Below are 14251 nucleotides of genomic sequence, written 5' to 3'. Positions count from 1 at the left end.
TTATAAATATTTTGGATGAATTATTTACAATTTTCTAGATTTCATATCAAAAGCATTTCATTTATTGTTTCAATCAATTCAATCATATAGCAATCAATCAATCACGTTGACAAGGAATCTTTTTCTGCTTTTAAAAAAACACAGAATTTTTAATCGTACTTGTTTTACGACACACGTTAAGGTAAATAGTTAGGGTACTTTACGTGTTTCACGTAAGTGAATTTCCACATTAATTCCCGGTTTAAAAGACTTATGAGAGCGTAACAGTGACGGTCGAAACTGACTTCAGTTTTGGTTAAAATAATAACATAATATACCTATCCTAAGAACAATAAAAAATCGCAATATTTGTGACATGTCAACATTTGACACGCTCTCATAAAACTTTGTACATACGTATAATATATGCGAGAAATTACGTCATGTCATTATTAGTTCGTAATTTATTAATTTGTATTTTTAGAGTCTATGCAAAAATGGTTTAAGTAAAAAGTAATATATTATATATTATACATTGTATGCAGGCCGTGGAATTGTTTATATACATACATACATACATATTTGAGGTAAATGAGTTTATAATAAGATTCAGTAGGTACATGTTATTTTAGACCAATTAAGGTAAATAACGTTTGATTTGTAATCAGCAAATAGCTTTCTACGCAAATTATTCTTAAAAAATGCATATATTCACAATATCTACTATCTGTACGACTTGGCATATAATCAGTGTAAAATGTATATACTTGTATTGGTATCTTACATAATATTTTAATATGGATAATTAGGCACACGAAACTTTAATCTCGAAGCGTATAAATCAGCAACGAATCGAATATCCATCAATTATCTTAGACGCAATTTTAATACAAGATGATGTATTCTTGTTCTCATTTCTCATTAATTTGTATATTTGATTAGGGTCATCTAATGGTAATTTAATTTTTTAAATTTATTCGGTTCTAACATGTATCCACAAATTAACTGTATATGTACATATATGTATGTACGTATGTATATTTGTAGGGGTATTGTATAAACAGAAGTTGGAGTAAAGTTCCAGGATCCGTGCCGGAACGTTCAACTGACCGATATTGATATTTTATATTATTCTACATAGATATACATTTATTTATTGAATGCTACATATATATTATTTTTCGATCCGCGCATTCTCTGTGTCCATGTGAAATCGTACCTGATATATCATACTTATTTTAAAATATAACAACCAACATATGTATATGTATTTATATATTTTTACTTTATCTATGTACGTAGTAACAATAGATGAAGTTTTGTGATCATGCGAAAATTCGAACTTGTTTTTAATGTTCTGACAGATTTTTCGTATTTTAAAAATATATCGATAAGATATTTTTTTAGTTATTATTTTTCCAGGGCCCGGGATTCCTCTCGGCGGCTCTCTATATAAATAACATGAACATGTAGATTACTACTTGCTCTTCACTCTCGATTTCCGTGTGTAAGGAAACTCGTTTTCTTAAACGTAACTGCCTGCAAAGCGTGCTAGTACCCAACTGCAAATACGACTTTATGTACATACATATGTTCTAAATAAATATATAAATGTAAGTTAAAGTTAAGACATTTACTACATGATCTTTCGAAACGAAAAAACAGCCATGTTGTATACTTTTTTCAGGAATATTTAAATGCGCGCGTGAGAACCGCGTTTAATAAGCCGCCGGAAATATGTACATAATGTGTTGCTACCTTTTCAACTATCGTTGACGGGATATTTGATCGTGGGAGTTTGATGACTTTTTATTTCAACCCAATAATATTATTATCTCGTTGTTGACAATGGATACAGATTCTCAATCGTCTCATCGTGTTGTCTTTCACCTGGAGTATATTTCGCAATGGAAAATCTTAGCGGAAGACGTACACAGTTAGACCGGAAAAGTGCTCGTTAACTGTGTCAATGAATTTTTGATGATTTAATTATAACGTTATATTATTAACTCTTATAATTTATGTATTTTTATTTAAAATATAAATCACTAGTTGTTTAACCCGGCTTTGCTCTGTATTTATAATATAAAGCTTAATCATGGCGAATCTAATAGTAAATATTCATTTGATTTTTTTATTAAATTTATTTAAATCGAAAAAAAAATCGAATCGTCGTCATAGAAACTTTCCGAACAGTTCCCAACCAACATTACATATTTTCTTACATACTTACATACAAGGTCTCTTTCTAAATTATATATTAGATTTTAGAATTGTCACTATCAAATATCAATATATTGGTGAATTCGTTGTGTTTTTGTCCAAGTTGTTTTGAGTTACAATTGATTTTCCGATTTCGAATCAATTGCTTTTTATTGTTCACGATACATCTTATATATATAATAACTACTAATCTGCTGATCATTTTCTATTTTTACTGTATCTACGTATGTACATACATATATAATATATACGTAGTAACAATAGATGAAGTTTTGAGATCATACGAAAATTCGAACTCGAGATTTTGAGTGATTTGAACTCAGAATCGATTACTGATCGTTTTTTCATGTCTAGATAAAATGTGTATTTTGGGGATTTTTTGAAAACCGTTTGTCCCATCGAATTGAAACTTAGTATCGGTTACTGAAATGCTAATCGATAAGACTTAATTTTTTCTCAAACTTTTAAGTTGACCTGAAATGATAGCTCCCTTATGTACATATGTATGTATGTACATAAATATAAAGGTATCCTCTATTTTTTAAATTTTTGTATTCAATTATTTCCCAAGCCGTCCAACGAATCAGACTGAAATCTTTAACATATAACATGTTAGAGATAATAAATTTTATCGAACCTCAATGATAAGTAATACTTAAAAACCTCAATTACTCTAGAGAATTGAGGTTTTTTTTATGTTTTTCTCAGAAACCTTTAGGTGTATTGAATTTAAATTTCTTATCTAGATGTTCAAGTTTAAAATCAAGTTATACATACATAAAATTTGGTGAGGACCCGTTAACCGGAAATGGCAGTTTACTCTTGTTCAAATTTTCTTCCACTTTTTTTTCGACCCTTTAAATATGTGTGCACTTCACGAGAAAATTCACGTATAATTCCTGTATTAATGTTATAAAAAAAAAAACATTGAATTTAATAAACCGAAAGAAGAATTTTTTCCTCTTAGAAAAGTCAAAAATGTTTCCAAAAGTTTTTCCCACGCCACTAAACGTATCAAGCTGAAAAATTATATAAATATGTATTCTCTATGTGATCATTTGGTTAGAATTCATAAACCGGAAATTGTAATTATATAACAATATTTTATTATTTTATTTCGATCTTTGAAATTATTTCTATCTTCTTGAAATTTTATATTTATAATATTTATGGTGATATTAAGTAATTAAAAATTTTTGAACAAAATCCAACAACCGAAAGTAGAATTTTTGTCTTGTGTAAGCTCTCGATTTGTATCGAAAATGCTCTCATAGCCAATCTACGTTTCATTATCGAATTTTGTTTTTCATACTTTTATATTGGTCACAGAGGCTTCTGGTTAGTTTGAGTTTCAATTGTGTTTCTAAATATATTTAATATGCGAATACATATAAAGTGAGTATATAGAAAAAAAATACAATGCTTTTGTACATATACATACATATGTATATGTATATATATATATATATATATATATATATATATACATATATAATTTTAGGCAATTTAATAAAACTGACATCTGAAATTTTTATCCGATACAATTTTCGCTTCACTTTCATTTTCGCTTTATTAACTACGTGTTGAAAATGGCATTGCTCTTTACTTTCCATCAAAAATATATGCTGTCGATTATAGATGGCGCTTTTTCTTTAAATAAATTTTGTAGATTATTTTAATTGACAAATGAGTTGAATTAAAATATGACTGAAAATATGTATACATTTATATAAAAAAAACACAAGGTTATTTTTAACTAAGAAACCCTATCCGCAAGATTTGCAACATAAACAATTGATTTTCTCACTATTATTCAGCGATTACCTTCGTACATACATTTCAATAGGAAAAACATATTGTGAAATTAAAGAAACGCACAACATTTAAACATTCTATTTTTTCTTGGATATCTTACATTCAATGTCTAGATTTGACCCATATTTTCCGGCAACGTATGTAACAGTCATTCAATTAATGATCACATTGTTTTCCTAAAATATGCGGAAACTAAAATAAAAATTCTTTTTATTCTTGTTTTCAACTATCGCCCTAAACCAGCGGTTTCCAAACATTATGCTACTACGTCTCTCTAAAAACTACGCCTCTCTTTTTTTTCCGCGCCTCCCTACCTTTTATTTTTTAATATATATAATAATATAAACACGTTTTAAATAATAAACCTTTATTTAAAAAAAAAATACTGAACACTACAATAGACAGAATAATAAAAAGGTTTTGCTATAACATTTATACGAATACGTATATTAAATTACTAATTAAACTACATCTAACACATCAAAATTTAATGCGAAGGATGTTGTTGTTTATTGGCACAATGTTTATCAAATCTTGGGGGCAATATGGAAAGTGCCACTCGTAACTCCTTTTCGACTATTAACCTGGCCCGATGTTTAGTTTTCATTGCAGCTAGTGCCAAAAAGCCCGTTTCGCATAAATAAGACGTTACAGACGGTAGAAGCACTTGCATTGCTTTGCAATACAAAGGTTCATACTCTCCACTAAGGTTCATCCAAAATTGAATTATGGTTTCATTTTGAAACTTTTGTTTTAGTGAGCTATCGCATGATAATTCTATCAATTTTTCTTTTTCGATGGTTGTCAGCTCGAATTCGTCTTCTTCATTGTAGTTAAATGGATTCTGTATCCACAAACACTTTGAGAAATCAAGGTCTTCGAAATAATTGGAAAAATGCAGCACTAAACCATCCAAGTGGTCAGTAAAAAATTTTTTACTTGCTTCAATATTAGCTGTGGCCCAGAAATCTTTGGAAAGTGAAAACATATCCAACTCATTCTTTTAATATAATATAATAGGATAATTTTTTATAAGAATTAAATGTACATATATATAAAGATGAAAGAAAAATAAAAATAAACATTCATGCATTGAATTTTTACTGTTAAGTTACGATATAAGTTTTATTTATTTGTAGATATTATGGTATGAAAATTATTTTTTTATTAAAAAGTTTTGGTGCCTCCCCTGGGAGGCGCGCCTCCCAGTTTGGAAACCACTGCCCTAAACGATACCGACTACAAATCGGGCTCATTTATTTGATTGTATAATATATTTTAAAATGTACTCGGTTGAGATTAGAACTGATAGATAGACTCACAGCGTGTGTTACATAAGTTAAGCGATTAGTTAGTATCTGTATTCATTAAGTCTATGAGATTTATTAGAAATTGAGATAAATTTACATACGTACACCAAATGCGAAGTTAAAAAAAATTATAAAACATTAGATATTATATAACGCATATTTTTATCACTGTATCACTTTGCTGGATTTCGTTAATGTGCGAACTTGTGTATTTAATTATTTTGATTTTAATGGAAGATTTCGAAAACGATTAGCCTTTTTCTGTATTTTAAAATACTGTTTACTTTGTCAACGACGTATCCTCAATTTCTCTTATTGACGTTGTTACATCATCAATACGCTAGAAGTTAGATTTCATTGGGATATATGTCACCGTGTAACACTAACGAGAAATTGTTTACTTAAACAGTCTTGGTATTTATTTAGTGTGTGTTATTTTTAAATGAAAATAAATCAACATGCATTGAGGTGATTTCCGCATCAACTATTTATTTACGTATATCATCTTTCAATTACAAATATTTCGATAAATATTACACAATACCTATACATTAAGGGTGTACTCCTACATACAAAATGATAACGAAATGGTTTAAAATTTAATCAAATATAAAACAATACATGTGTAAACCACCGGTGCTTTTATTGAGCAACTTTCTTGACAAAGTTGTAGCTTAAACTACATTGTCGATATGAAGTGTCAATCAAACTTGATTTAATTATGTTATGTAGATTGTTCTTATTTGAATTTGAAAGCGATGCTATTTTTTACATGGACGTGGTTTTTATATACTATGATTTGTATGAGAAATTGTAAAATGACGATGTCGATTTGCGCTTGTCTTAAAGAAAATTATTGCGACTGCGTTATATTATATAATGATTTGGATTCACATTTATGTGTGTCAAATGTTGTGCAATATTAATGGAAAGTAAATATTTACAATTGCACGAGTTTAAAGGGAACTTGTGCATTTGTGCTCGTGAGCTATAAATATAAATTATTTAGCTTTGATAAGATCAAACAATGTTTTGGATGTTAACCAATATCTTTTCAATACAAACCAAAAAGGAAATCGTTTTTTTTTATTTTTTTTTATCTGCGGCATTGAATAATTTTAATGTTTACTGAATAATTTTAATATTTTAAGTTGAATTTTAATTTTGAAAACTTTCAAATTAGATATATAATATTATACAACAATTTTTTTATTCAATTTACGGTGAAAATTAAAATAAAAGAAAACAAAATACATATATTTTAATCAACATTTTAGTTGATTAACGTAAAATTTATTTTTATATCATTCATCATATATTGTTAAACATACACAGGTACATTTTAATGACTGCGAAAAGAACATGTTTAACAATTAGTCAAAATAAATTTTTTTTCAACATACATATTTACAACAATCAATAAAAAAAATGGTTTCATGAGCATTATACTAAGATTATGTGCATCTCTTATAAACTAAACGATTATTAGTATATGCATGATAATGTGCGGTTTTGTGTCCATTGATGCGACTCCAGAGTATCTTTCACCTCTGTTAGTGTCGAGTGAAACTATGACTCTTTGAGCGTCAGCGGGGTCACAATTATCGATGCATTATCCAATACATATCATAAATATCACATTCATTGTTACATAAACTTCCTACTTCTGAATTAGTAGCCATCATGATGGTCTGAGCCGTAGCTTTCTGATCCTAAGTCATGACCTCCGAAGTCCTGTCCTCCGAAATTTTGACCTCCGAAATGTTGACCTCCGAAATTTTGACCTCCGAAATCTTGACCTCCGAAATCTTGACCTCCGAAATTTTGACCTCCGTGATGTTCTGATACGTGCACCGGGACTGGTACCTTTATGTGGATCGGCACTGGTTTTTCGACGGTCACTGGAATGTGCTTTTCGATGTGAACTGGGTAGGGCCTATCTACTGGTACTCTTACGGGGAAAGGTACTAGTTTTTCAACAGGGTAAGGTACTTGTTTTTCGACTGGGTAAGGTGCTGGCACTGCTACTTTGACGGGATAAGGCACTGGTTTGTCAACATGGACGGGGTAAGGGCGATCTACTAGTATTTTGACTGGATAAGGTACTGCTTTATGGACTGGATAAGGCACTGGTTTCTCTACTGGAACTGGGTATGGTTTTGGTACATGAACTGGATAGGGCCTGTCGACTGGTACTTTGACTGGGTATGGTACTTCCTTTACGACTGGGTAAGGGTGAGGCACATGGACTGGAACTTTCACGGGGTATGGAATGTGCTTTTCAACTGGGTAAGGTTGTGGAACTGGTACTTTTACTGGCACATGTATGTATTTTTCTACTGGGTAGGGTTGGGGAATGTATACCTTGACTGGTACGGGTCTTTCGACCGGAACATGAACGGGATAAGGTATCTTCTTTTCAACTGGATAAGGTTGAGGAATGTGAACTGGAACTTTGACGTACTCTTTAACTGGATAAGGAATGTGTTTGATGACTGGGTACGGCTGTGGTACTCCAACCTTTACTGGATATGGAACGTGCTTTTCTACTGGGTACGGAATGTGCTTTGTTACGGGATAAGGTACTGGTACTTTTTTGAGCACAGTGATGGTTTTGTGTACTTCTTCATGTCCGTGACCGCCGAAATCGGAAGCACCTAGTGAGAAACCAGATTCGTGACCGAAAGATCCTCCGTAGGTGCCAAGGCTGCCACCCCAACCGTGATCTCCACCTCCGAAACCGTGATCGAAGTTGCCAAAGTCAGCGAAGAGTCCTCTCTTCTCATGTTTTTTCTCATCGGAAGCAACTTCTTGTTTGTCGGATTCTTTGGCGGCAGAATCCGCCACCGGTTTCTTCTCTTCTTCCCCGTGCACGCCTATCAGCGCCAACACCAAAAATGCAGCTACGACCTGCACAAAAAATTCATCTGATTAATAATAACACTACCAAGTCACTCAATAACACTTTCACTGTTATATTTTGCATCGAATCAGCACGAATCATATAGATTTATTATACGTGTACAAACTAACCGAGAGCTTCATGGTGCTTTAGCCTAGTAGAAGCACTGAAGCCAGTGAGTTTCTGAACGCGAATGGATGACGGCTACACCTTACCACCACCTTTATATACTGAAACGGCAACAAAAGCGCTGGTTACACTTTCGCCTCTCCTCGGCAGCCGCCTTTTTCGTTAAGTATCGGTTGGCATCGAGCCCGTAACCACGGCCTCACATTCCAAATGCATTCCGTCGTAGGCGATCGTAGGCACCGGTCGATGCGAATGTGACCGGACTCGCACATCCGTATCCGAAAACTTTTCAAGCGTTACGACACACGACAAAGTCGTTTACATTTGATTTTTCCCTCCCGCCGATCGAATTATATCATTTGCGCGTCTTGTGCCAAGAAAATTTGCGTCGGTGTTCGGAATCAGGTTTTCCTCTTAACCGCGCGTTCAAGTTTCTCGTACAAACAAACATACATACATATGTACATTATAAATTTATTCGATATCTTACTATTTAATTACAAATAATAAATAGTGAATAATTTCAATATGATTATTGAAACAATATATAATACTCAAGTAATTTTATACTAAATCAAAATGAAAAAAAACTTCCAAACTGATTGACATTTTTACATTAGATGCAATGCATATTCGTTACTTAAAATTATGCAATATAACATTGCATTCTATTGAAATTTCTATTAATTATACATACATATATGGTTAATATTGTAATCATTCCAATATTTATGTTAATAATGGTAAAAATTTCAACAGTCCAGTAAAAATATCGCATTGTTTGGATAAATCGAATTATCTTTTATATCGTAAGTTAGGAATGAGTTCATTTGCATAAAAATTGCATTGGTGCTATTTTGATAAAACCGTACAAGTATGAAATGCGTATAATTTTATAAATAATTTTTATGTAGCAATCTAATTTCAAAATTCTTATATACATACATATGTTTTTATTTTATTATAATAAAAAATGAAATCTGCTCGAATTCTTTATATGTCGGTAATAGTATACAAAGGAAGTAAATCGATCAGATGTTATTTCAGAGCTCAGTCGTAACGCAAGACTAGATTGTCACCACGATACAGGAATATTCTCCAGTTTGTACGTCAAAAAATGCAGTTTTGCAATCGAACAGAGTAAAAAAAAAAAACGCTCACTAAAAACTTCCAATGACATATCACTCAGCGGTTTCCCGTCACGTATGTTTGTCGATTAAAATCAAACCTGCGATTGCGAAAAACTAACAAAACATTCTAGTTTAGGTACCCACGACGAATTTTCCGAACAATGTGTCATGTACATACATCGACCAATGACAAGATCAAATTGGATCTCATGTTGAATAATATAATTTCGTAAGTAGACCAAAATACATAATCGGCCTCTCGTAAGTACATTTTTCCATCTTACACTCATTTGAACTGTTTCTGTCTAATCGAACGCATTTGTTGGTAATTGCCTGAGTAGCACGCAAGTTAGTACCTTTACGCGTGCCATTTACATGTTGAGCAAAACCAAACCGACTTGTTGATTGCACTATAAATTCTTCTAAATATTTTTATTTTGAAAAGTGGTACAGATGCCTACTATCGTAATGTAGGTACATATATGAAACAAACTAATCAAAAACAAATTATATTTTAATTATTATAGATCCATTGCAATTGAACTAAGGGATTTAAAAGTTCTTTAATATCAAAAAACTTAATTGTTGTTGGTTGGAAAAAGCCATAAGTATAATGGAGGACAAAAAGGGATAGTAATTAAAAAAGTTGCAGGGTAATTTTTCAATTTTATAAATATATGTACAATACGTGTGAGTACGTTCATTCTCCTGCAATATGCGAAATAATGAAATTAAAATATTTTTACTTTATTCACAAATTAACCATAATGTTATCCATACATAAATATGTATATCTACATATATTCCATAATTTAGTCGTAAAACATAATAAAAAAACTTGATTCGTAAATAATATTCACATTTTTTATAGAAAATTTGCAATAAATTAATATTGCTGTCCATTGTCTCACTTTCTACGACATACATAATTAACTTTTTTTGCATTCATATATAAAATACAATTCGATAAAATCAAACTGCGAACTAGAATTTAATGCTGCCTTTAAAAAACCAACATAATCAAAAAAAAATCTATATCATTAGATAATCAATAAATGATAAAATCTTTCATTGATTAGACATTCCTATGTACATACGTATGTTAATAAGTAAACAGCATATAGTAAATCAACGGTTGACACATTTTCTGTGTCATATTCATACGCATATTTCATTATATTATATAATTTTTAAATCCAATCATTACATTGCGGAACATTTTAATTTCCAACTGGCTAATATCCATATTTAATCCAGTGAGATAATTTAATCGATCACTTCTTATGTAAACGATGAACAATATATTTTATCGGGTAATCGAAATTTTTCATTGCAAAACACCATTAATTAAAATACGATTTCATTTTTACCATCTGTATACAAAGTTAAAAGATAAAATAGATATGTTGATGCCATTTGAATTACCTTCTGATCTTTATATGTACATATCATAGGCGGATGCCATGGGTTTCATGGCCTCCCTCTCGGGGCGAATTTAGTTTCACATACACAATGTATTTATTATTCACAAAAAAATTCTATTTGTAAAAATTTATTTTTGTTCCTTCTATTTTAATTTTACATAATTGCATGATTATTTTTATTATGACCCTTACAGGTAGTAGATGGATTATGTTTAATGTAAGATGAAAATGACCGATCACGCTATTATCGCAGCAAATCCTCATTTTAACTTTCAAAAATGATTCAATTAAAAAAATAAGTCCTCACAATGTATGGCCTAGTGTTTTTAACAAGATCTTTTTTAATTATTAATTTGGAATTTGTTAACATTTATTTCAGAAATTTCTTAATAGCAGTCAAAGAATAGTTTCAGATGGTTTATTTCAATTATTATTTTTTATTAATTATACTAATTCCATTTTGAACTTCAATATTGACTAGGGTCATAAACATTTAAATGAATTTAAATTTGAAGATTTTTTTAAAAAATTACAGTTTAGTCATTTTATTTTTTAAATTATTTCAGAACATTTATTCGCGTCAGAAAATGTAATTAAAAACAATTATTTTGAAATATTAATAATTTTTTTGAATTTTATGATTTAAATCATCGTACATATGTATGTACATATATACACATATGTATGTACGAGTATCACAAAAAAAGTATCGGTTTAAATAATAGTAAAATATAAACAATTAACCCTGGATAAATTCAATTGAAAAAAATCAAAGAGGAAGTTCAAATCATTCTCAATTTTCGTTACATAAATGGAAGCAAGTGTTATAAATCATTTCATAATTTTAGCGGAAGTAAATGAGATCAAGAATATGCAAACCGCTACGCAGAGAAATAATAGGAGGTTTTAAAATACATAGCAGTTTCCAATCACGTACATACACTTTTTATACATTACAAATGTGCATCTTTAATTTTGCGCGCTGTTTCTTAATTTCAAAAATTGAAACTGAAAATATTTGGCGCCGATGACATCCGCAGAATTCAACCAAACTTCCGACCAATAGAATTTTTGGAATTCTTCAATAATGCGCTATTAGGCTTTATCACTTCCATCAGTTGAGGAATACGAGGTCGTTTTCGCACTAAATTTCTAGACCGTGGCCAGATACACAACGGACGCGTTTTATTACCAAGAAGGATTTACACACGATGAAAACCAACTCAACTATGACTTTACTACGCCAAAATGAAAATCATACGTAAAATTGAAATTTTCTACCTGAGCGCTTGTTTTAATTTCGTCGAAAACCACAACCGTTTATTATCATTATACAATTCATTTTACGGCCGTTGTATCATTTGTATGCGAAAATTTCCATATGACTTAATTAATTTAGTTTCATGTCATAAATTCAATTTCAACCACTGCTGTGCGAATTTTAGATAATCATACAATTATATGTAGAACATAAAGTGTAAAAATAGAAAATGTTTGTGGTTAGACAACTAGTGTGAAAGTGTTTTCATACAGAATTGTCATTAAAACAATACAAGATCTCGTACGTTTTCATTGTGGGTGATGGGTGATGAAAAAAATAACGGTTTTTGCTCGTAGAAATTTAGAGAGTCGCATTACAAGCTCTTGATATTTTTGTCAAACTTGATATACCGCCAATTATATGTATATTACGTATGCGTATGTGAATGTGTAATGAATTCATTAAATTATAAAATATGAAACACAAACAGCGTGAAATATTTAATTGAATTAGACTAAGTGTTAACATTAATTTCCCAATCAATATTTTAAAATTCAATATTTCCATGAACAATTTGAGAAATAAATATGTTATGTCATATATGTAGGTCAACGTGTAAATATAAAACTCGATTTTCAACTAATTGAATCCGATAGTAAAATCCAACAATTTATTGATCTTCTCGTTATGTTATACATACATGCGTTAAATTTCGGAATCGGGAGAAGGTAGAAAACATTACGTTCGATTTTCCATATCAAATTATATCCGAAAAAACATTTACGCAATATTTTGAATAAATCGGACGTTCGTGCCGGCGACCATACAGAAAGTAAAAATAAAAGTATTAAAAGCAAAAGTTATACTTGAACTGGTAGTATTTACGTTCATACGATCTCGTATACACACATACGTAACACGCCGTGTTTTGCTCCAAAATTATGTCAAAAAAGACACATTATATGACATAACAATAATCACTTTGTTTATTATTATGTATGGCGATTAAGCAAGAGATTTTATTTTCACATATTTATTTTTAAATGTAAACCGATTTTGATAATGGAAACGGGAGAATGCGTGAAATAATCGATTTCAAAACAAATCGTTGGGAAATTCACTAAAATTTCATACAAAAAATTGATATGTATGTATTTATTTAAAAAAAGCAATGCTAACATTCCTTGGAGTTTTCATTCAATTAACTATTGAGTTTGAGAATCGACACCTAAAATGAAAATAAATCGAAGGTAGATTCCACGAAAATTAACAAATAAAATTTACAACCATTGAAATCCATTGCTCCATTTGGCTAACTTATTTTCAATGTGAATTTGCATAGTGAACAGCATTGTTGCGGCCGTTGTATCGATGCCTTGAAAATCATACCTACTATTGTCGTTGTTTTTTGATGCTTTTAATAAAATATGATTGTGTGATATTGTTTCGTTCAACTATCGCAATTGGTGAAATTTGAACACTTTGAGTAAGTATTGTCATATGGCTCAAAATCGACAGCGTGTGATTTTAATGGTTTTTTGCCGATTATTCCAAAATTTTAATTGTGATTAAATTCGATTCATATAATTAAAATGTATTTATCTAATCTTAACTTTCGTTAATAGCCGTCCGTCGATATATAGTGCCCCATAATCGAATTAAATTACTCGCGCGGTGAGACAGAGAGAGAGTGAGAGTTTCGAGTCATCCCATTGCAACGAGTCAAGGTTATTGGAACAACGAAACACCATAGATATAATCACAAAAGGTAGCGATGTTATGCAATATTAAATTGCTCTTGTGATAGAAATATAATGCGTATAAAATCATTTACAACCTCGTCATCGCTGTGTGTCCTCATCATCTCAATGCAGCGGAAAATTTCTTCATTAACTTCTCATACATATTATGCAATCAAAATTATATTATTCTTATATCATTTCTCGTATGGTGATCTAAAAATTAAGTTCAAATTAATCTGACCGTACAGCTCAATGTGAATTTTATTCGGAGTGAAATATAAGTTATTAAATATTATTATTTTCAATTGCTTTTGTTTTAATAATGACGAAAAGTAA

At 30.6% G+C, this 14251-nt stretch overlaps 2 protein-coding genes across 2 annotated transcripts in view; one reads left to right on the top strand and one right to left on the bottom strand.

Moving 5' to 3' along the window:
• Positions 1-14251, top strand: part of Ance-3 (angiotensin-converting enzyme Ance-3) — a 97914-nt gene that overhangs the window by 32655 nt on the left and 51008 nt on the right. The gene's annotated exons all lie outside the window — the stretch shown is intronic.
• On the bottom strand, positions 6584-8461 carry LOC143919607 (uncharacterized). The gene is made up of 2 exons (XM_077442004.1): positions 8361-8461; positions 6584-8237 (listed from the first exon to the last, which is right to left on the bottom strand). Exons 1-2 carry the CDS (start codon positions 8370-8372, stop codon positions 6999-7001), a joined length of 1251 nt encoding a protein of 416 aa, XP_077298130.1. The 5' UTR covers positions 8373-8461; the 3' UTR covers positions 6584-6998.

This window comes from Arctopsyche grandis, chromosome 1 (assembly GCF_051622035.1).
Source record: "Arctopsyche grandis isolate Sample6627 chromosome 1, ASM5162203v2, whole genome shotgun sequence".
NCBI lineage: Eukaryota > Metazoa > Arthropoda > Insecta > Trichoptera > Hydropsychidae > Arctopsyche > Arctopsyche grandis.
This window is presented reverse-complemented; position numbering and strand designations above follow the sequence as displayed.